General features: G+C 44.6%; 1 protein-coding gene across 3 annotated transcripts in view; it reads left to right on the forward strand.

The window, feature by feature from the left end:
* The window catches only part of RNF130 (ring finger protein 130), a 349,488-nt gene that overhangs the window by 280,976 nt on the left and 44,902 nt on the right, over positions 1-23,610 (forward strand). For all 3 annotated transcript variants that reach the window (XM_075344373.1, XM_075344372.1, XM_075344374.1), the window contains exon 7: positions 18,572-18,776. In XM_075344373.1, coding sequence (XP_075200488.1) covers positions 18,572-18,776 — 205 coding nt within the window. The remainder of the gene's footprint in view (positions 1-18,571; positions 18,777-23,610) is intronic.

Below are 23,610 nucleotides of genomic sequence, written 5' to 3' on the forward strand. Positions count from 1 at the left end.
TTACAAATAAAAAAAAAAATAATTAATTTTTACCAGAAATGGCAAAGTTTCCAAAGTGCATGGAATTCTTCTGTATTCTCCAATGTCAATAAGAAGTGGGAAAAAATTTAAAGGGAACTTGTCAGGTGCAATATGCACTCAAACCACGAGCAGTTCTGGGTGCATATTTCTAATCCCTGCCTAATCGTCCCTGTATCTAGTAGCTTACATATAGAGTAGTATTTCTAAAGATCCTTTGATATGCTAATGAGCGCAGGGACTAGTCGCAAGGGCATTACTTCCCCTGACTAGTCCGTCCTCTTAGCATGTAAGCACACCCCTGCTGGCGTGGTGCTAACATGCTATTCAATGCCCATTACTTAGCGTCATTAGCGGTGACATGCGTACTGTGTCCATTGTCACCACTTCAGAACACCGGTTTAGGGTCAGTGCACATGATCAGAAGTCACCGCACTTCCAGGCATGCGCACTATGAAGCCGGGTGTATGCGTCCCGACTTCAGAGAGGCCTAGTGCGCGTGATTGGAAGTGCCGGGACTTCTGATCATGCGCATTGACTATAAGCCCAGCAACTGAGGTGGTGACAGTGGACACAGGTACGCGCGTCACCGTTGATGACGCTGAGCATCGGGCATTGAATAGTATGTTAGTACATCCCTATGGACGTGCTAACCTGCTAAGTGGGTGAACTAGTCGGAGGAACTAACACCCTTGTAACTAGTCCCTGTGCTAATTAGCATATCATAAAGGATCTTTAGAAATACTTTTCCTAAAGATCTCTTTATCTATGCTACTAGATACAGGGACAGTTAGACAGGGATTAGCAATATACACCCAGAACTGCTCCTTTTTTTGGGTACATATTGCACATGACAGGTTCCCTTTAAGAGACGTTCCAGCTCCTCACATAACAACTTTGCATGTTTTATTATTCAGGTAAAAAAAAAAACAATACTTCCATTCATAGAACATTCTGAGAACAACATTTTTCTTAATGAAGAATAACTAGAACATGCAAATTTTTTATCTGAGGAGCTGGAGCAGCTCTTAATTTTTTCCCTGCATCTTATTACTGATATGAAGCTAAATATAATGTGGAAATAACATAGTTCGACTCCTTTATTGCAGCTGACTGATGCTATTTTATTACATCTGATAGGATCTGTAAAAGTGACAAGCCGCAAGCTATTTATTGGTGCGGGTGAATAACAAACACTGGTTACCAACATCCTAGGTGCACGCTACCTATATGAGGAGAGACAATATGTAGCATGTTTTAAGGGTGCTTTACACGCTGCGACATCGCTAGCAATCTCGTTAGCGATGTGACACGCCAGATCGCAGATGCGATCTTCCGAGATCACACATAGGTCGTTTTTATAGCGCCGGTCACATGTGTGATCTGGCATGTCACATCGCTAACGAGATCGCTAGCGATGTCGCAGCGTGTAAAGCACCCTTTAGAATGCACTTGAACTACTACATTTTTGTATGATGTAACAATAGATTTTTCCTGAAGAAAAGTTTCACCAGATCTCAGATTAGTTGGCAAAAGACTTGGTGACAGATTCCCTTTAAATGGGCAGTTTTGATCCATGAGTCAGATCATCAATGGACAGTCAGTTTATGGTGTGAGGCTCCCCAGTCCATATTAGAAATGCAGCCATATACTTTTTTTTTTTTTTTTTAAGTGAAAATTTTTTTGGCCCTTTTTTCTTACCATTCACATATATAGCTGCTGAGTACTCTATCACGAGATTAAGAAACTTCCTGAAAACGCTCCAACATTTGAGCCGTCGCATGTCATTGTCAGCTGATGGCGAACGTGCGGGTGTTTGTTTCCTGCGGAGTCACTGAACACTGAGATGTTATCGCTAATTTTGTCTTTCAGTGGAAACACATTGAGTTTTCTACGTAATTGCTTCCGTTTATGGGGTGCAGTATTTCATTAAAGGGAACCGGTCAGAAGATTTGGGGCCTATAAGCTGCGGCCACCACCAGTGGGCTCTTATATACAGCATTCTAACATGCTGTATATAAGAGCCCAGGCCGCTGTGTAGAATCACTTTATAATACTCACCTAAACGCTCGCTGTGATGGAGTTGGGCCACATGGGCGTCTCCGTTCTCCGGGGCCGGCGCCTCCTCTTTTGGCCATTTCACCCGCCTTTTGAAGCCTGGGTGCATGACGCATCCTACGTCATACACACCCGTCCCGCGCAGGCGCACTACAATACTTTGATCTGCCCTGCTCAGGGCAGATCAAAGTGCATCTGCGCAGCACCTCAATGCCGGCAAATGTGGATAACGTAGGACGCATCATGAACCCCGGATTCAGAAGAAGGACAACAAAAATGGCCAAAAGAGGAGGCGCCGGCATTGGAGAACAGACACCCATATTATTCAACTCCACCGCAGAGACCGTTTAGGTAAGTATTATAAAGGGATTTTTACATTCTACACAGCGGCCTGGGCTCTTATATACAGCATGTTAGAATGCTGTATATAAGAGCCCACTGGTGGTGGCCGCAGCTCATAGGCCCCAAATCTGGTGACAGGTTCCCTTTAAGCGCTATGCTATGCAAGGGCAAATTCCGCTATATAACATAAGGAAAATCAATGGCTTGCTACGGTATGCAGAAAGCCTCTAGTTGCCACCTTGGTGCCCCCACCAAGCCCAGATCTGTAGTTTTATTATATAGTGCACTTTTGTAGTATATGGTGCACGTGATTCCAAGTTTAAATCTAGAGGACTAAAAAATAAAGTCAAGAGTGGGAAATAAAAGGTTGACAATTATGGTATATAAAAGTTTAAATCACCTTCCTTTACCCAATTAAAAAAAATAAAGTAATTAAACAGTAAATTTATTTGATATAGTTGGGTCTATCAAAGCCAACATTTTAAAGGGGGTGTCCACTTGTGTCCTCCAGTTAAAATAAAAGACCCTGTGCTCAACTTTCATTCTGGTGCTGTTCCATCGCTGTCGGTAATCGCGGATCAGGGCTCACGTGACATTGTGAAGTCAAGCAATCCTCACGTCAAGTCTGAGTCGGCTTCTCGCTCCTAGTCTTTGGACCAAATTAATCAACAGGAAGTGACACTGCAGCTCCACTCACTTCCTGTTGATTGCTCATTTGGTCCAAAGGTAGGGATAGAGAAGCTGGCGGTGATTGGATGCGGGGCTGACTTGACATCACAATGTCACGTGAGCCCCCAAACCTATTACCGACATCGCTGGAATGTCACCAGTACGGAAGGTGAGTACAGGGTCTTTTGTTCTAGGGGAAATAAGTGTAATCAGGAGGGTTTGTCCTAGTAGCGAACAACCCTTTCAAATGATAAAATTATTATAAAATTGAATAATAGATGTAAAAAAAAACAAAACCTTGAAACTCCAGAATTCCCATCTTGTGGTCACTGCTCTTGTACACAAAATTCCATAAAAAGGATCAAAATATTGTGTACCCCAAATTGGTATCAATAAAACCTTCACATCGGCACATAGTGTTTTGTCTCAATATGTTAGATATCACTCTAAGCGTACTGACCAGAAGAATTATATTTACTGCACAATGGAATGGACGTGGTAAAAATTAAAGCCAAAAACCAAACCCCCCCCCCCCCCCCCAAAAAAATTTTTCACTATTGCACCTCACTTAGAATATTTTCTCATCTTACAGTACATTATATGATCAATTGAATCTTGTAATTTAAAACTAGAACGGTTCCTGCAAACATTCCCCCCCCCTCCTCATACGGCTATGGAGTCGGAGATACAAAAAAGGTTATGGCTCATGGAAGAGGGGGAGGAAAGAAATGCAGTAACAAATAATCGCTTGTGAGACAAGGGGTTAAATTGTAGGACAAACCCATTCAGTCACAGTTTTGGGAATCTATCTTGAAATAAAAAATGCACCCATGTAATAGCTTTTACTAAATATTAGAAACATTGAAAAAAATATGGCAGCAATCCTCCAAATAAATTAGTCTTTATTCCATCAATATCAAACAAGCTTGTCCAGATTGGCTTAAAAGGGTCATCCGGGGCTTTAACATGGATGGGCTATCCTTAATGTCTGATGGGTGAGGGTATCAACTGGTCCTGGTACCTCCGCCGGGTGGAACTGCTCGCTTGTGGAGCTGCAAAGCACAGCTACGCCAACTGTGTAGTGGTCGTGGCAGGGAACTGCATATCCACCCCCTATTCTAATCAGTAGGGAGCAGATGTGCAGTACCTGCTGTGGTCAATATTCCTTTAACAGAGCTGTGCTGTGCAGCTCCGCCACAGAGTAGTTCAGGGGCAGCTGATCAGCGGGGGTACCGGGTGTCGCACCCTCACCCATCAGACATTGATCACCTGTCCTAAAGATAGGTCATCAATGTTAAAGTCCCAGACAATCTCTTTAAACATCAGAAGCCTTTCAATACATTGACGTGGAAGTGCTGCATCAATGAGAAGGAAGAAATCTGAAAGCAAATACATACACCGACCTACAGTGATGACTTGTCATTTTGACAGATAACAGCGGCAGACGGTCACAAGCTGCAGGGGTTACAAGTGATGACACGTCATCACTGGAGGCCAGGAATGTGGCTGGTTTTTACTAGGTAATCAGTCTAATGACCCCTGTATCATTCTTATGCCTTGAGGTGGATTTTTATTATTTATTTATTATGCATTGAGTACATAGTACCATCATATTCTGCAGTGCTTTACATAAATTATCATCACTGTCCTCATTGGGGCTCACAATCTAAATTCCCAATCTGTATGTCTTTGGGGTGTGGGTGGAAACCAGAGAACCTGGAGGAAACCCACAAATACATGGGAAGAACATACAAACTCCTTGTGGATGTTGTTCTTGGTGGGACTTGAACCCAGAACACTGCAAGATTGCAGTGCCAACCACTGAGTCAACCATATTTTTCCTGCAACTTTTTTGCAATTTGTTGGCGAAATCTGTGCCATGCAACCTTGTGAACGCACCCAAATGATGCCAACGAACGATAAACAGTCAACTATAAATCTATAAGGATTCTAGGGTAGGGATCGTAAAGTTGTGTTCTAATTCTTAGGGGCACTTTGCATGCTGCGACATCAGTAACAATGTCTTACCGACGCTGCAGCGATAGTCCCCGCCCCCGTCGCAGCAGCGATATCTGGTGATAGCTGGCGTAGCGAACATTATCGCTACGCCAGCTTCACATGCACTTTCCTGCCCTGCGACGTCGCTCTGGCCGGCGAACCGCCTCCTTATTAAGGGGGCGGGCCGTGCGGCGTCATAGCGATGTCACACGGCAGGCGGCCAATAGAAGCGGAGGGGCGGAGATGAGCGGGACGTAAACATTCCGCCCACCTCCTTCCTTCCGCATAGCCGGCGTGAGCCGCAGGATGCAGGTAGATGTTCCTCGCTCCTGCGGCTTCACACACAGCGATGCGTGCTGCCGCAGGAACAAGGAACAACATCGTAACATCGGTCATCCAGAAATTATGGAAATGAACGACGCTACACCGATGATACGATGACGACGCTTTTGCGCTCTTTAATCGTATCATAAAGGCCTTACACACTATGATCTCACATGCGACGCCGGATGTGTGTCACTTTCAATTTGACCCCACCGACATCGTACGTGCGATATCGTAGTGTGCAAAGTCTTAGACTTTGTTACAGACATTCTGAAAACTAATGGAGATCGATAGTAGGGTGGCTATAATGACCTGAGATGTGTTTATTTTCTGGGGTATAAGCATGCATAGATAGATTGATCTTGAGGGCTCTAGGATAACTATGTAAGGGCAGCTCCAATGCCAACATAGACGTTTTTGAAATTCACTCAACAGCCGGTGAAAACAGAGAAACACAAAGGCATATGATTTCCAAGAGTCTCCACCGTGTCCTTTTATTTTATACCCTTGAGGAATATAGGCATTTCTTGTATAAACGTAGGTGTACGCATATGTTACCAAATTGTGGAATACAATGGATTGTGTCATAATGAGTATGGCCCCCATGTTTTTGGAAGAACCCCTTTCTGGGTATACAGAGCCCCTTTGGTGGGCAGTATAATGTACGGTAATTTTGGTCTATCGGTCTGTTGTTAACGTCGCCACTGAAGCAGATTACACAATCCAGGGCACATTTGACCTTACAGTTAATTGAACGTTTCTTCCTAAATATCATGTGGCCATTAAGCAAGCGATGAATGATAATCTGACAAACGAAGCATAAAAGTAAACAGGTTGAGAACTGGACGGACAGAGAGGCCTTTGCAAAATCCGATATTGGCACAGATCAAGTCACAAAGGCCCTTCAGTGCCTTGAAGTGTGCCTGAGACCTGTTGAGACAGTGCTTAAGAGCAAAATTACACAGCACTTCTGCATAAGATGCAGGAGGACAAGCTGTTTCCTGCAAAGATTATCAGCCATCTACATATGCCCTGAAGGATTTCTGTGTTCTGCAAGCGTGGAAGAATAAAGCCAAACGCCAAGTAAGAAGCTTTATAACCTCCCCCTACAATGTCTGCAGAGCTGGGGCAAAAGGGTCGAGATGAATGCTATGTACAACAGCGGGATAGATTCTGTGAAAGCGGAGAAGACTCATTGACAGAAATGACGGTCTCCGTTGGGTGTTTCCTTCCCTTGGTCGATTGTACTCCTCGTCCACCTTTTATCTTCCCCTTTACTTTACTCCCTAGAAATAGGGGCAGTGCAGCTGTATGTTCGATACTCACTATCTGAAGCACGCTTGCTGACAACGCCATTTCACACAAGGTTTTGCAAATCCAGTTTAGTTCACTGATGTTTCCGATAGTGGAGAAAGTTCATTGTGGATGGTGGGCACAGAAGCATCGGAGCTCCGTGTGCTCCTCTCCATGCTGTGTGCACTTATTTTCCTTCTAGGTGGCACTATAGTACAGAGCTAATTTGATCAAGAAGCAATGGTTTTAGGGGCACAGAATTTGATGTCTTGATGCTTGGTGCTTTGGTCACTTTGAATGGAAAGGTAGAAAGAAAAAACGGCACTTCCTTGTAGGGATATCAAGAGAAATAGGGGTGCTCTTCAGGTTCCAAAGCCGTACAATGTAATTAAACAAGGCACTCTCGAACTTGAAAGTGATGCAAGTTTATTTAATGTGCATGAAAAAAAACGTTTTCGGTCCACAATGGACCTTCCTCAGTTGCACATTAGTGGAGTAGGCTGGAGGCATAGGATGGCGTGAGGCGCGGTATCCACCGCTGCATGGCGGCCCCCATCCTATAAATTCTATATAAGAAAATTGAGACCACTATGCACAGTTGCCTTGCCATTTTTTATAGCCATGGCATCAGCCACAACTGGGGAGTGGAACACTCCCGTCCTTAAAATAGGTGTGATAGACCGGCTGACTCTGCTGTTTCACGAGGTAGACACAGGAATGTTTCTCCTTTTTTAAATTTTCAATGGATTTAATAAAACTCTTCATAAACGAACTATAAACAGACCTTTCCAGCATAAAGAAAACAAAATATCACTCAAACCAGTTTGTATAATTTTGACCTCTGCCCGCTCAGGATTAGGAGTCAGCTCTTTGCAGTATGAGCTCCATTTTGGAGGTCTCATCACCTCCAGATACCGAACACTAGGTGAATCCAGAGGCTTTCATGGACCATACCCTAGCGTGGAGGTATGGGGGCAGCCATCCCTCCAATCTCTTAAAAAAAAAAAAAAAAAAACGGCCCTTATGTCTGATTAACCCTCTCAGCACATAATATTCTGGAGCCTACATCCATGTTTCCCATCACCGAAGTTTTCAACCTTGGTGACACATATCTCACCTGCAGTAAAGGCCCCGTTACATGCAACGACATCGCTAACGAGATATCGCTGGGGGTCACGGATATCGTGATGCACATCCGGCGTCGTTAGCGACGTCGTTGCGTGTGACATGAACGACCGCTAACGATCTTACCTCAAATATCGTTGATCGTTGACACGTCGTTCCTTTCCCAATTGTCGTTGAACTTTTGGGACGCAGGTTGATCATCGTTCCTGAGGCAGCACACATCGCTACGTGTGACACCCCAGGAACGACTAACAGCGTTCCTGCGTCCTCCGGCAACGAGGTGGGAGTGTCGATAATGCGGCTGCTCTCCGCCCCTCCGCTTCTATTGGTGGGCCTCTGTGTGACGTGCTGTGACGCCGCACGAACCTCCACCTTAGAAAACAGGCTGTTGGCCGGCCACAGCGACGTCATTAGTAAGGTATGTGCGTGTGACAGGGCCTAACGATATTGTCCGCCACAGGCAGCGATTTACCCATGACGGACGCACGACGAGGGCGGATGCGATCGCTAGCGATGTCGCAGCGTGTAAAGCGGCCTTCACAGTCTTAGTGATTTTGGGATCTATATCAATCATTATGTGTATTCTATGGAAATGCAAATATATATAATGAGAATACCTTTTCAATGGCTATTTCTAACAATGAAGGATGGATTCTGACTGGAGCTGTGTTACCCCTGCACAGTGCAGGTAAAAACTGTGAAATAGTGCCGAGGCTCTTACATTTTCGGGATCGATCTGAGGTGGACCTCCAACCCCAACAATCATAAAGTGATCATATAACCTAGGATTATGTGGCCAAAACAGCATTGGAGCTGTTTTGTCTATCTTATCGTTAACAAGCATTTTTCCCTGAAATCAGTAAAATCCGCTAAATACCGTAAATGAATGTCCTCTACTCCAAGAATTTATTAAAGTTCTATTCAGCCTTCCACTGGGAATGCTGTGTAATAACAAATATGGCTGAGGTTACGGCACTCTACATGGGTAGTCACTTCCCCAACGTCTTGAACTGCAAAATAGTCTCCTATGTAGGTTGTTACATAAACCCATATTGCCATCAGTACAATGGTAATAGAGGAACAGCAGCACATACGTGACTCTGCCAGTGTGAGCAGACTTCAGTCATTGCTCCTCCATCTGAATTCTGCTGTCATCTCTCCCGGTGACCTTGGGCATGTTGCTTTACAGTGTTTGCCTCCGGCAGTTCCCTTCTCCAGAGACTGACAGATCCTGTGTACTGCGCTGTATAGCTTTCCACTGTTTTATGTAGGAAACAGAAGCTGATTTTTAGGCTTTCCTAGCCTTTATAACATGCAGCCGGGTGCGAAATGTCCCTAATATCTGAAGAAATTACATCTACTCCAAGTTAACTCCATATTGTTAGCACTTTTACTTTCTTACCATTGGCAATTAATTTGCAAAGATGTCATAGACGTGACCATGAATCTACTGATAAATATTGATCAGTCATAATGTTAAAACCATCTGTCAAATATTTCTAGGTCACTCTCGTACTGTTTAAATAGCATTGACCCATTCACTTCACGAGATCTCTGAAGGTGTCCTGTGGTATTTGCCACCATAGCATGAGCAGAAGACCGCCATACATGTGACCTAGTCTCCCGGTACCTACCTGCACGCAACCCCAGATCCTCACAAGATCTCCTTCTCTACTCCTCTCTTATCTCCTCTTCCCACAATCGCGTACAAGATTTCTCCCATGCCTCCCCCATACTGTGGAACGCTCTACCTCAGCATATCAGACTCTCCCCTACCATGGAAAGCTTCAAGAGGAACCTCAAGACCCACCTCTTCCAACAAGCCTACAACCTACAATAACCATCAGTCCAGTAGACCACTGCGCAACCAGCTCTGTCCTCACCTATTGCACCATCACCCATTCCCTGTAGACTGTGAGCCCTCGTGGGCAGGGTCCTCTCTCCTCCTATACCAGTCTGTTTTGTATTGTTAATGATTGTTGTACATATACCCTCTTTCACTTGTAAAGCACCATGGAATAAATGGCGCTATAATAATAATTATTAATAATAATAAAGACCTGAACGTTGCGAGGTCAGCACACTTTGACGTGGCGTCATATCTAGCAGTCTGTTGGGTACTATGTGTGCTGACCTCTTTTTTACCAAAACCAGCATTATATTTTTCAGCATTTTGTGGTATGCTGGGATCAGAGTAGACAGGATAGCCTTTACCTTCACACGCATCAATGAATCTATGGTGCCAATAACACTGGTTCCAGTTCACCAGTTGAGCTTCCTTGGGCCATTTTTGCTTCTACTCACTGCAGACCATGGACACCCCACAAAAGCAGTCATCTTGGAGATGTGGTGACACTTTTGTTTTTACAATTTTGTTTAGATCTTTATGCGTCCATCATATCAAGTTCAAGAACTTAATATATTTCACTCCTTGACAGGTTCACTTTAGACCGATCTATCAAAGGGGTTGCAGCCATGAAGCCGTGATCTAGTCATGGTCCTGTTCAGGGGCAGCTCTAGGTTTATGCGAGGGCTTGGGGCGACAGACCCAGTGAGCCCCTCTTCCTTTCCTGTTCTTCCTCCTCGCCTTCCAAGAGCAACAACTTTTTATTATTCTGGATATGAGCTTGTGGGGGTTTTTTTGCGTGAAGACTTGTAGTTTTGAAGGACAACATTCATTTGATAATGTACTTACAAAAAAAGATGGAAGAACAATTCCATTTTTGCTGTTTTGGGTGTTGATTACTTAAAAAAAAAAAAAATTTAACTTATTAGATGCCAAATTTATATGGACAGTGTGGGGTTTTTTTTTCATTATATGGTTACATAGGTTGAAAAAAACCTATGTCCATCAAGTTTAACCTTTTTCCACTAATTATACATTTTGTCACTAAATTATCTATAACCCACAAAGTTATGTGTTTTGAGGAAATCATCCAGCCCTTTTATAAAAGCTGTTATAGTATCTGCCATTACTACCTCTTGCGGTGAGGCATTCCACTGTCTGACTGCTCTAAAAGTACAGAGCCCTTTCATTTTAAGCCTCCGGAATTGCCTTTCTTCCACCTGGAATGACACTATATTTACAGTGGGTACGGAAAGTATTCAGACCCTTTACATTTTTCACTTTGTTTCATTGCAGCCATTTGGTAAATTCAGTAAAGTTCTTTTTTTTTCTCATTAATGTACACTCTGCACCCCATCTTGACAGAAAAAAACAGAAATGTAGACATTTTTGCAACTTTATTAAACAAGAAAAACCTGAAATATCACGTGGTCATAAGTATTCAGACCCTTTGCACTGTATTGAGTAGACGCACCCTCCTTTTGAGCTAGTACAGCCATGAGTCTTCTTGGGAATGATGCAACAAGTTTTTCACACCTGGATTTGGGGATCCTCTGCCATTCTTCCTTGCAGATCCTCTCCAGTTCCGTTAGGTTGGATGGTGAACGTTGGTGGTCAGCCATTTTCAGGTCTCTCCAGAGATGCTCAATTTGGTTTAGGTCAGGGCTGTGGCTGGGCCAGTCTAGAATGATCACAGAGTTGTTCTGAAGCCACTGCTTTGTTATTTTAGCTGTGTGCTTAAATCATCATTGTAGGTCATTGGTCTTTGTCTTGTTGAAAGGTGAACCTTTGGCCAAATCTGAGGGTCAGAGCACTCTGGAAGAGGTTTTCTTCCAGGCTATCTCCGCACTTGTCCACATTCATCTTTCCCTCAATTGCAACCAGTCGTCCTGTCCCTGCAGCTGAAAAACACCCCCATAGCTTGATGCTGCCACCACCATGTTTCACTGTTGGTATTGTATTGGGCAGGTGATGAGCAGTGCCTGGTTTTCTCCACACATACCACTTAGAATTATCACCAAAAAGTTCTATCTTCGTCTCATCAGACCAGAGAATCTAATTTCTGATAGTATCGCAGTCCTTCATGGGTTGTTTGTTTTTTTGCAAACTCTGTGGGCTTTCTTATGTCTTGCGCTGAGGAGAGGCTTTCGTTGGGCCACTCTGGCATAAAGGCTCGACTGGTGGAGGGCTGCAGTGATAGTTGACTTTGTGGAACTTTCTCCCTACTGCATCTCTGGAGCTCAGCCACAGTAATTTTGGTGTTCTTCTTTATCTCTCTCACCGAGGCTCTTTTCCCACGATTGCTCAGTTTGGCTGAACGGTCAGGTCTAGGAAGCGTTCTGGTGGTCCCAAACTTCTTCCATTTACGGATTATGGTGGCCACTGTGCTCTTAGGAACCTTGAGAACTGCAGAAATTCTTTTGTAACCTTGGCCAGATCTGTTCCTTGCCACAATTCTGTCTCTGAGCTTCTTGGGCAATTCCTTTTGACCTCATGATTCTCATTTGGTCTGACATGCACTGTGAGTAGGGAGGTCTTATATAGACAGGTGTGCGCCTTTCCAAATCAAGTCCTATCAGTTTAACACAGTTGGACTCCAATGAAGGAGTAGAACCATCTCAAGGAGGATCACAAGGAAATGGACAGCATGTGACTTAAATATGAGTGTCTGAGCAAAGGGGCTGAATACTTATGACTGTGATATTTCATTTTTTCTTGTTTAATAAATTTGCAAAAATGTCTACATTTCTGGGTTTTTTTCTGTTAAGATGGGGGATGGGGTGCAGAGTGTACATTAATGAGAAATAAATGAACTTCTTTAAATTTACCAAATGGCTGCAATGAAACAGTGAAAAATTTAAAGGGGTCTGAACACTTTCCGTACCCATTGTACTTTCTGGGAAAAAAGTTTTCTTTGCACAATATATATATATTTTTATATTCATCATTGTTTTTGTTTATACTAGTCCTGTCAAAGGGACTTGGACCTGGAAAAGCTTGATTGTGTCTATAGTACACTCCAATACTATAATATTGAAAATTCCTGATCTCTCTTCTTTCGAGAGCTTCTTGGATATAAAATCTTTGCAGACATGGGGGCATTCAGGAGGCGTCTGGATGCTGGGGCAATGCCATCAGCACCTGCAATCTCATTGCGGAAAAGGAATCCATGAACTTCAGAACAGTCACCTCTCGTCATTTCCAAGCTCTTAGCTACTGCTGTCAAGATTAACAGTGGCAACTCCTAATCTAAGCCATTAAAGTGTTGCAAAGTTATTCTTTGGTGCATGTTGTGTAATTCGCCAAACATGTAGAATGAATCTGCCATACATCGTACCACCATTGTATGGATTGGGGTCTCACTCCAGACATTCATTGTGCACATTCACTATACATGTATGTATACACTTGTTGCCTGTGGAAATTTGGCTCCCACCACGCTTCTGGATTCTCGGAACAGGTTCAGGTTCTTTGGGTGTTGATGCGTAACTTGGTCCTGCTGTTGATCGCACAAGCACAGCAATGGTTCCCATGCAATCAGAATATCAAATGTGTTGCCCAGTTCTTCTTACGGCTGCTCGCTGCACAGAACTGTAATAACGTGAGTCTTTTAGAGGGAGTTTTCACAAAAAAAAAAAACTCTTATATTCCATTTTAGGACATTAAAAAAAATATAGAAAGACCCCCCTCGAGATCATCCTCTGTAGTCTAGTGAAAATGTATGAACTTGGTCAACTGTGTGGGAAGCAGGTTTCAGATCAGCTGGCGTCATTTGATATAAGTTTGGTTTGTCAACTTTTCACCACCTCCTATTATGACACATATACAGTGGCCACATATGAATTGTGAAAAGGAAGCTGGGTCACAGCTAGTGGGAGTATACATCATGTCTATGGATGACTGTACATAAATGCTGTGCCCATCTGCTCCTACTGTGTCTGATATCTGTACTTAGGACCAACTTTCTGTAATGAACAGTTTAGAAATTTAAAGGGAATATGTTAGCAGAATTTCACTCCGAAAATCATATGTCCATGTATTTCCCTCAAAGACAAGTCCAGTAATACCCTTACCTGGCCAGTCTGTTCCTGTGTTACTGGAAAATTAGCATTTTAATTGATGTGCCAATTGGGCTGTAGATCTGACGTCTGTCACTCCATGTCACATTGTGGCAGGGGATAACAAGGGATCAGGGCTCCTAAACTGGTCCTTAGGCTAGGGGGGCCCCAAGCTGATCTTAGAGATATGTCTGATGGTGACCATGTCTGGGCCGCCTTCCTACACTTGATCTAGTTTCCCCTCTCTACCTATCCCAGGGAAGAGGAGGGGGTCAGGAGCATGTAAACACCAATGGTGATAGACAAACCGGAAACCAAAACTCTTATCACACAGCACACTCACACAGAGTAATCAGACAACAAGTGATAAGGAGTAAAAATACAGTAAGGAGGACATAACCAGACGACAGGAGGAATCCTATAGCACACAAACCAACCCACAGTAAATCACCAGACTGGAAACCAACAGCACATGGGCCGGTTATCAGAAAGCTATAGACAGCACAGGAAGACAAATTCCTCCATCCTAAAAAGGTGAGTACCACCTGTGATATGTCTCCCGCAACATGTGATCCAAAAGGTAACCAGCAGGCTAGCAGAAATTAAATCCTGCTAGTCTGATCACTAATGAGCACACAGCTAGTCGATGCCTGAGCCTGCCTGTGCAACTCCGAAGCACCAGAGAAAGTATAGTGAGGAGTGTCAAAGTCTGTGGTGTGAACAGCATCTGATGCCGCCATGACACTCGGCGAGTCTAGAGCAAAATACTGTGTGGCACGCCATCTTGATTCCTGATAAATGCTGCTTCCTCCTGTTTGACTGACAGCCTGTATGATGGCTGGCTTCAGGCGAAGGAGCTGTCAGTCAAGGTGATAGAGGCAGTGCATGGCGGGGAATAGAGCTGGAGTGACAGGGGCTTCAGATCTACAGCCTCATTTTTATATCAATTTAAATGCAGATTTCTCAGTAATGAAGGGAACTGACTGACAATATAATGGTATTAATGTACTGGTCTTTGTCAGCGTTACATGCTCATATAAATTGTTTTGGCGGTGTAATCCTACTGACAGATTCCTTTAAGGGTTTACAAGGAGCCCATAAAAATGAGTAATGTTGTAAAATAATCTCACTACTTATCTTGTACTGACACCTGTAATATAGCTAAGGGCTGCGTTCACAAGTCTAAAGACTTCAGAGCTGAAATCTCTTGCTGGCATAATGTCTATACACCTTGTCATATGTTTACATAAGACTTGTGAATGTATGATACATTGTGTCAGTGAATAATGTGTTTTTTAGAGCCAAGCTGGCAAATATGATGATGTCCTTTTCGAAGAGTGATTTAAAAAGAATCATCAGGTTTTTGCTATGTAATATTAGGGCAGTAGGAGGTAGGGGCTGAAATAAGGAGTTCAGCAATGTCACTTATTAGGCTGTGTGCTGTTTTTGCAACAGAAATGAGTGTTTTATCAGCAGGAGACTATCACTGCAGGACCAGGTGCCCACATGCCTCCTGGTCCAACCCCAGACCACTGCACCCAGTAAACTAAGTGATACATCTCTGGAATCGGTCTCTCTTCCTACATTATGTTGCTCTCAGATTAGGTAGCAAAAGCATGGTGATAGATTCCCTTTAATGGGGCTGTACTTTAGCCGTATAAATTACTGCAGTACAGATATGTATATGTATATATTCCTTTGTTTCTTGCTGTGATGGTTGTACAAGGCCCCGGTCGTCGTGGGTCTATGGCTGGGAGATTTTAATGCCTGCTCAACAGTTATGTCTTCTCCCCTTAAGACCAGTCTGTGGCTTGCTAAAAGCAATTCTATTTTGAGAGCTTCTCGGATGAGCTTTGCAGAGGATAAGAGTACTTAAACTATCTAGCACACATCAAAGCCATGGAAGGCAGCAGGAATATATTAATACCTGAGCACCACACTGAGGTAGCACGCAGGGCACACCCTGAAAGATGGGAAGCAGATTCAATGACTAGCCTAATTGCACAGTTGAACTTGGCTGGATCCATTCAGTGTTCCTAGCTCTGGGTCTTATTGGACCAAAGCTTCCAATCCATAAAATATTTTCAAATTTGAAAAGGTCACTAATGATAAAAACAAATATAATTAGTGCTGGTTGGTATATACTGACAGCAAAAGCAACATATAACATGCGTTTAAAGAACAAAGTAGAAGGTGCTCAACCAAAGACGGGTTTAACGTTCTGATCTCTGGGAGTCCAAACAAGATTGGGGCTTTAAGGCCACTTTACAGGCTGCGACATCGCTCAAGCGATCTCATTGGGGTCACGGAATGTGTGACGCACATCCGGTCACTTTAGCGATGCTGTTGCGTGTGACACTTTTGAGCGATTTTGCATCGTTGCAAAAACGGGCAAAATCGCTCATCTGTGACATGGGGTTCCATTTTCGAATGTCGTTGCTGCAGCAGTAACGAGGTTGTTCCTCGTTCCTGCGGCAGCACACATCGCTCCGTGTGACACCGCAGGAATGAGGAACCTCTCCTTACCTGCCTCCCGCCCGCAATGCGGAAGGAAGGAGGAGGGCGAGATGTTTACGTCCCGCTCATCTCCAACCCCTCCGCTTCTATTCGGCGGCGGTTCAGTGACGCAGCTGTGACGTCGCTGTGACGCTGAACGAACTGCCCCCTTAGAAAGGAGGCGGTTTGCCGGTCACAGCGATGTCGCAGGTCAGGTAAGTAGTGTGACGGGTCTGGGCGATGTGCGCCACGGGCAGCGATTTGCCCATGTCGAACAACAGATACCCAGATAGTGTGGGTACCCACACTAGCGATATCGGTCACGATATCGCAGCGTGTAAAGCAGCCTTTAGAATCTCAAAAACGGTGCTCTTCAGTCCCCTCCTAAAAGGAAGAAGGTTCACATGCACTGCTTTAACTCCATCCATTGGGTTTTGGACTAGCTTACTCTGTAGTGCCCTAGACAGTAAATGGAATAGAGTAGATAATCATGGGACTTCTGTAGGTGGTGCACAAGTAGTTTCCTGACCCGTCATAGGTGAGAGTAAAGGGGGCTTTACACGCTATGATATCGTTAATGTTTTATCGTCGGCGTCACGTCGTTAGTGACGTCTATCTGGCGTCATTAACCATATTGCAGTGTGTGACACTTATGTGCGACCTAAAATGATCGCAAAAGCGGCCAAAATCGTTTGCCGCGGAGAGGTCATCCTAAAACAAAAAATCGTTTACCTCTCATTAGCGATGTTGTTCTTCGTTCCTGCGGCAGCACACATCTCTGTGTGTGACACTGCAGGAGCGGGGAACATCTCCTTACCTGCCTCCATCGGTAATGCGGAAGGAGGAGGTGGGCGGGATGTTACGTCCCGCTCATCTCCGCCCCTCCGCTTCTATTGGCTGCCTGCCGTGTTACGCCGCACGACCCGATCCCTTAGAAAGGAGGCGGATCGCCGGCCAGAGCGACGTCACAGGGCAGGTAAGCCGTGTGACTGGGGAGCGCTATTTTGTGCGCAACGGGCAGCGATATGCCCTTGTGGCACAAACTATGGGGGCGGGTATGCACGCTAGCGATATCGGTACCGATATCGCTACCGTGTAAAGCCCCTTTAAGACTTGGCACTCCGATATGGTGATGAAGTGGTTGATTTATTCATAGAGCAGAAGAACCAGCACAGACATTTTTGGGTCAGAACAAACCTTCATCAGTGTGCCCTTACTATGGTCCTTCAGGATCTCCTGGAGTTGTGGTTAGCGCTTCAGATAGCACTGACCACAGCGACAGGAGATCCTGAGGACCATAGCAAGGGCACACTGATGAAGGTCTGTTATGACCGAAATGTCTGTGCTGGTCCTTCTTGTTCCCTTACATCGAAAATGGAACAAACAGCCAGGAAAAAGAGCTTTCACACCCAACGCGTTTCGCCACTAAATGTGTGGCTTCATTAGGGGCAAGGCACGTAGAAAATTAGCTGACCTTTTTGGGTTATTGTGATTGATCATGATATTTAATACTTTTGAACAAAACTATACCAGTGTAACATGCTGCCCTTGGACTACACAACATTTTCAAGAAAACCCATTATCCTATACTCTATCATAACACTCTGAAATAACATAGCGAGTCCACATTTCTTGGCCAGAGTGGAAATAATTATTTCAGATAGCGCTGATCACAGCTCCAGGAGATTGAGGACCATAGTAATGGCACACCGATGAAGGTCTGTTATGACCGAAACATCTGTGCCGGTCCTTCAGTTCTTTCAATAAATCAACCACTTTACCACCATATCTGAGTGCCAGTAAATGGCGTAGTGGCTGTACATGTGCCCCGCTGCCCCATTCTAGACAGGGCAGAAGAGCCGTATTCTGGGTCCTAAAGTTCCAGTCGCGAGGTTTGACCTTCAGCGATGAGCAAAGTTATCCCCCCATCCCATGGGAGATTGAATATGTTGGTGTTTGGAGGAATAACTATTTAATCATTATTAATATTTTCGCTGTGTAATATATATCTCCATGCTTCAGTTACACTGAGGAGCAAAAGGATAACAATGTTTAAAACGTTTGACTTTCAGCTTCCATAACTCACCGTCCAATACAGCTGTGAACATGAAATTACCATAGTGTTATACACGATCATCTTGGCTATCTCGTACATAAATTTCACTTGCAATTATTCAGAATATAATTTAGTTATGAATTTTCAAATTCCGTTACACAAATGCCTGACAATGTTCTCCCGTTTTGTTGTTTTCTTTCACATTTATTTGTGTTCTTTGCATCTTTATATTGTGCAATTCTGAAAAAATAATTAATTTTCACCTTTCTTCTTCTTTTTTTTTTCCAGACTAATGTGCCATGCAGCGATAATGTAGCATTTGATGTAGAGCGACTCACCAGGAGTCAACCAAGCTCACGGGGAACTGCACCAAGTGACCCAGTCGATGACGGATCACTGATTCTGGAGTCCCTACGCTCTTCTGCAATATCACAGCTCCCACACGAGGGGGAGATCACTCCAAGGACAGGAGAAATTAACATAGCTGTCACAAGTAAGTCAACTGTCCACCTTCACTAACTTTAACATGCTGCCATATTTGTTATTGAGTCCTTAGCAGAGGACCATCAAGTGTCCATTGGTAAACATTTTGTGGTATAATTGAGTTTAGTGGAAAAGATTACTACTTTAGATTAAGTAACTGTCAAGAAAAGAAAAGATGTTTTCATCCAAATCTCAGGAAATTTATCACTTTTTGATTGTGGGAGTCCGACCTCTGGGACCACCATTTTTCCTGAGAATGAAGTACCTACAACACTGGCGTAGTGCTACGACAGACCGGTTGGACCTTAACCATCCTGGAAATTGAAGGTCCAACAGCACTGGCGTAGGGCTATGACAGACCGGTTGGACCTTAAACATTCTGGAGATTGAAGGACCAACAGCAGTGGCCTAGGGCTACAACAGACCGGTTGGACCTTAACCATTCTGGGGATTGAAGGACCAACAGCAGTGGCCTAGGGCTACAACAGACCGGTTGGACCTTAACCATTCTGGGGATTGAGGGACCAACAGCAGTGGCTTAGGGCTACGACAGACCGGTTGGACCTTAACCATTCTGGAGATAGGAGGACCAACAGCACTGGCACATAGTGCAATGTCCAACCTCTGGGACCACAACTGATCCTGAGATTGAAGGAGCTACAACACTGGTATAGTGCTACGTTCTTTCTTTTCTCGCGTAGCAGTGCCCTGATGCTCTGCTATGCAGTTAACCTAAATACATCCCCATCCAAGTAAAAACATTAAAGTAGATATAGCGCTAAACCAGGTGACCACCTTCATAGATGGGCAATTTATTGTTTATATTCACTTTGTGGGGTCAAAAAAATGTCTGACCTTTTTTGTATCCTATTCTCTCTTCAGCTAGATCTGAGGTCCCCAACCTGTAGCTCGGGAGCCACATATGGCTCGCAAGCCCATGATGTGTGGCTCGCGGCTGTCTTCCAGTTTGGTGCATTAGCATCAGGTCTAGCAAATAGCTTTGAAGAGCAAGTCTCCAGGTGATGACTTTTGTGAGTAGCCCCCCATAGAAGAATAGATTGGAAAGGGGTCTATGGTAGGAACCCCTGGAACTTGGTATACAGCCTCGGCGTGATTTCTGTGGGAAAACTTTGGCTGCTGTTATGCCAGTAATGGGGGCTCTGGATTTTACTACTGTAAGGGGGGACAGGAGCTGGATGTGGCTCGCAACCCTCTCTCAGAGCTTAATGTGGCTCCCAACCCTCTATCAGATCTAAATGTGGATGTGAAAATCAGAAAGGTTGGGGACCTCTGAGCTAGAGAATATATAAGGGAACATTGCTGTGAAAAATTATCCCTTTACAGTAAGCTGATAAGTGTCCTCCTGCTGGCACCCACAGTAATCAGCTGTGACCTGTAAGTGATTCATTTCACTGCAGCGCCACCACAGGGGGAATCAAACATCACACAGTTGCCAATATAAACCAACAGGTTGTCTGTGTAATGCAGGACATGACGGGTCTTCTGGAACAGGAGATGTTCTTTCAAACCGCTCTCCACTCTGGCCAAGAAATGTGGACTTGCTATGTCAATTCAGAGTTTCATAATAGAGTATAGGATAATGCGTTTTCTTGAAAATGTGTAGTCCAAGGGCAGCATGTTACACTGGTATAGTTTTGTTTAACCCTAGAACGCATACCTGGGGCCTCGCAGGCCTGCTAGGTTACTTGTTTTCTATGGTTGATTTCTATGGTGGTGCGTTCTAGGGTTAAAAATATTAAATGTCATGATCACTAACAATAACCTAACAAGGTCAGCTAATCTTCTATGGACTTTTCCCCTGATGAAGCCACACACTTAGTGGCGAAACGCGTTGGGTGTACAAGCTCTTGTTCCTGGCTATTTGTTCCATTTTCAATGTAAGGGATCTATTCTCCTTTTTATATTCACTTATAGCTGTGCTGGTGGTAATACTTTGATCATGTAGGTTTCTTGTATTTGATGTACATATATAAGATTAATTTTTTGAGGTTTATTTCCTTTGTGTTTACATGCTTCATGCTGATATACTCTGCTTCTTTGCACATTGATTCCTTATTGAAACAGTCAGGTTTTGGCCTCACTGGTACCTATTTGGCTTGTGTGTTTAATGGGCCATGTCGCCTTTTGAAATGTTTTTAACCATGAGTGAGACATTTGTGTTAAAGTCAAATTATTTTATAAATTTGCGAATCCCTTCTATGTGTATGCATCTTTGCAATATTTTTCGCATGATCGTGATTAGGAATGATCGAATACTTCGATTATCCGGCTTCGCGAGTATTTTCCGAATACCTCGCCGCTATTCCACTATTCGCGAATATTCGATGCACAATGTAAGTCTATGGGAAACCGGAATATTCTGAACTTTTCGGGCTTCCCATAGACTTACATTGCGCATCGAATAGTGGCGAGGTATTCGGAAAATATTCGCGAAGCCGGATAATTGAAGTATTCGATCATCCCTAATCGTGATATCAGCAGCGGTCCTGCAGAACCACTTCTCGTCCTCGGATTACCACAGGTCCTTCAATATCACTTCTCTGCTGAGCTCTTCCCACTATGGTTCCATGATCGGGACATCAGCACAGGGCCTTCACCACCATTTTCACAAAGTTGAGCTCCGGAGGTCAGCATTGGAGAAGTGGTGGTGAAGGACCTGTGCTGATGTCACGATTATGTGACTATAATAGGCGGTGCTTAGCAGAGAAGTGATGGTGAAGGACCTCTGGTGTACTCAATTACAATGCTGGGGGTGTGACTAAGTTAAAAAAGAATCATGCCTGAACTTGAGTGACAGTGACTGATCCCAGGAAAAGCTCCACCCCTACGACTGAAACCGAAGGTATTTAATAAGAATAATATTAATAATAATATTTATTCATTTATATAGCGCCTTTAATTCCACAGCGCTTTACATACATCAACAACACTGTCCCCATTGGGGCTCACAATCTAGGTTCCCTATGAGTATATTTTTGGAGTGTGGGAGGAAATCAGAGATCCCAGAGGAAACCCACGCAAACAATGGGAGAATATACAAACTCCTTGCAAATGGTGTCCTTGGTGGGATTTGAACCCAGGATCCCAGCGCTGCAAGACTGCAGTGCTAACCACTGAGCCACCGTGCCGCCGTTTACTGCATTCACCAAAGCATATAGTTTTTTGGTTTTTTTTTATAAAGATAAATGCATGGAATTGTTTTAAACCATGTTAGTGATGCACATTGCATAATTTAAAACACATTGTGGGCGGTTTAATATCATAAAACGACATTACAGGTTCCCTTTGAATAGAAATGTTCCGGTTACTCCATCCCCAACAGGTTGGAGGGTTTAACGTGGCAGTAAATGTAGTGGAGAAAGTGGGTGATCAGCGCTGCTGGTTTTGTATGTACAGTAAAACATCTCGTATGCAGTATCAGGGTGTCTTTGTAGTTTTGGTCTCAACGTGTTTCGCAGTTAAACTTCTTCAGGAGAACCACAATAGTGTGCTTCATCTGAAGTAGTTTGATAACTTTGAAAGAATAAAACCTCAAAGACCCCCTGATACTGCACATTGGATTTTTTACTGTGTATACGAAACCAGCAGCGCAGATAACTCACTTTCTCCATTATAAAAATATACTCTTGCCACCCCTTAAATCATTATTGGGTCAAATTCTAAATTACCGTATTTTTTTTGTTTTATAAGACCCACCGGATTAAAAGACACAAGCCAAATTTAGAGATAAAAAGGTATAAAAAAAAATTGGGGTCAGTCTTTACTCCAGTGGTGTCTTACCAGAGGTGGGCGTCAGCGGTGGTGGAGTGGGGTCACAGGAGGCAGGGGTGGTGCTGGAGTAGGGCAATGCTGCAGGCGCTGCGGTGGGGGCTGTGCTGGCCGTGTGGAGCAGGATGATGCGGCGGTTGTCACAGAAGCTCTGTCGGGAGTGCAGGCTTCAAAGAAATGGCGCACGGAGTTGGCACGTGTGCAGATTCAGCTCTCGGCTCAATGACAAGCTGAGATTTAATCTGTGCACGCGCCACCTCCGGGCACCAGTTTCCTTAAGTTCGCTGCTGGGAGATCAATGGGCCGGAGGCGGCGGCGCATGCGCAGGTAAGATCTTGAGCTCAGCGCTTCGGGCGCCATTATTTGAAGCCCGCACCACCGACAGAGCATCTCACTCGCCACACTGCCCTGCTCCACACAACCCTCCACAGCAGCCAGCACAGCCCCCACAGCAGCCAGCACAGCCCCCACAGCAGCCAGCACAGCCCCCACAGCAGCCAGCACAGCCCCCACAGCAGCCAGCACAGCCCCCACAGCAGCCAGGATAGCCCCCCACAGCAGCCAGGATAGCCCCCCACAGCAGCCAGCATAGCCCCCACAGCAGCCAGCACAGCCCCCACAGCAGCCAGCACAGCCCCCACAGCAGCCAGCACAGCCCCCTCAGCAGCCAGGATAGCCCACCACAGCAGCCAGGATAGCCGCCCACAGCAGCCAGGATGGCCCCCCACAGCAGCCAGGATGTGGCCCCCCACAGCAGCCAGGATAGCCCCCCACAGCAGCCAGCACTGCCCCCCACAGCAGCCAGCACAGCCCCCACAGCAGCTAGCACAGGGCCCATTTTCCACCACCACCCGGTAAGGTACATTTGCTCTATAAGACGCACCCCTCATTTTCATCCCAATTTTTGGGGAGGAAAAGTGCATCTTATAATCCGAAAAATATGCTACCTTTATGGACTTCTTAAGAGGTTTCCAGTCCGCCGACAGAGCTGCTTTCAGTTGATCCGTGGAGGTGATAGACCCCCCACCTATCTGACATATCTACCCTGAGGATAG

The sequence above is a fragment of the Anomaloglossus baeobatrachus genome, chromosome 4 (genome assembly GCF_048569485.1).
Source record: "Anomaloglossus baeobatrachus isolate aAnoBae1 chromosome 4, aAnoBae1.hap1, whole genome shotgun sequence".
Taxonomy (NCBI): Eukaryota; Metazoa; Chordata; class Amphibia; order Anura; family Aromobatidae; genus Anomaloglossus; species Anomaloglossus baeobatrachus.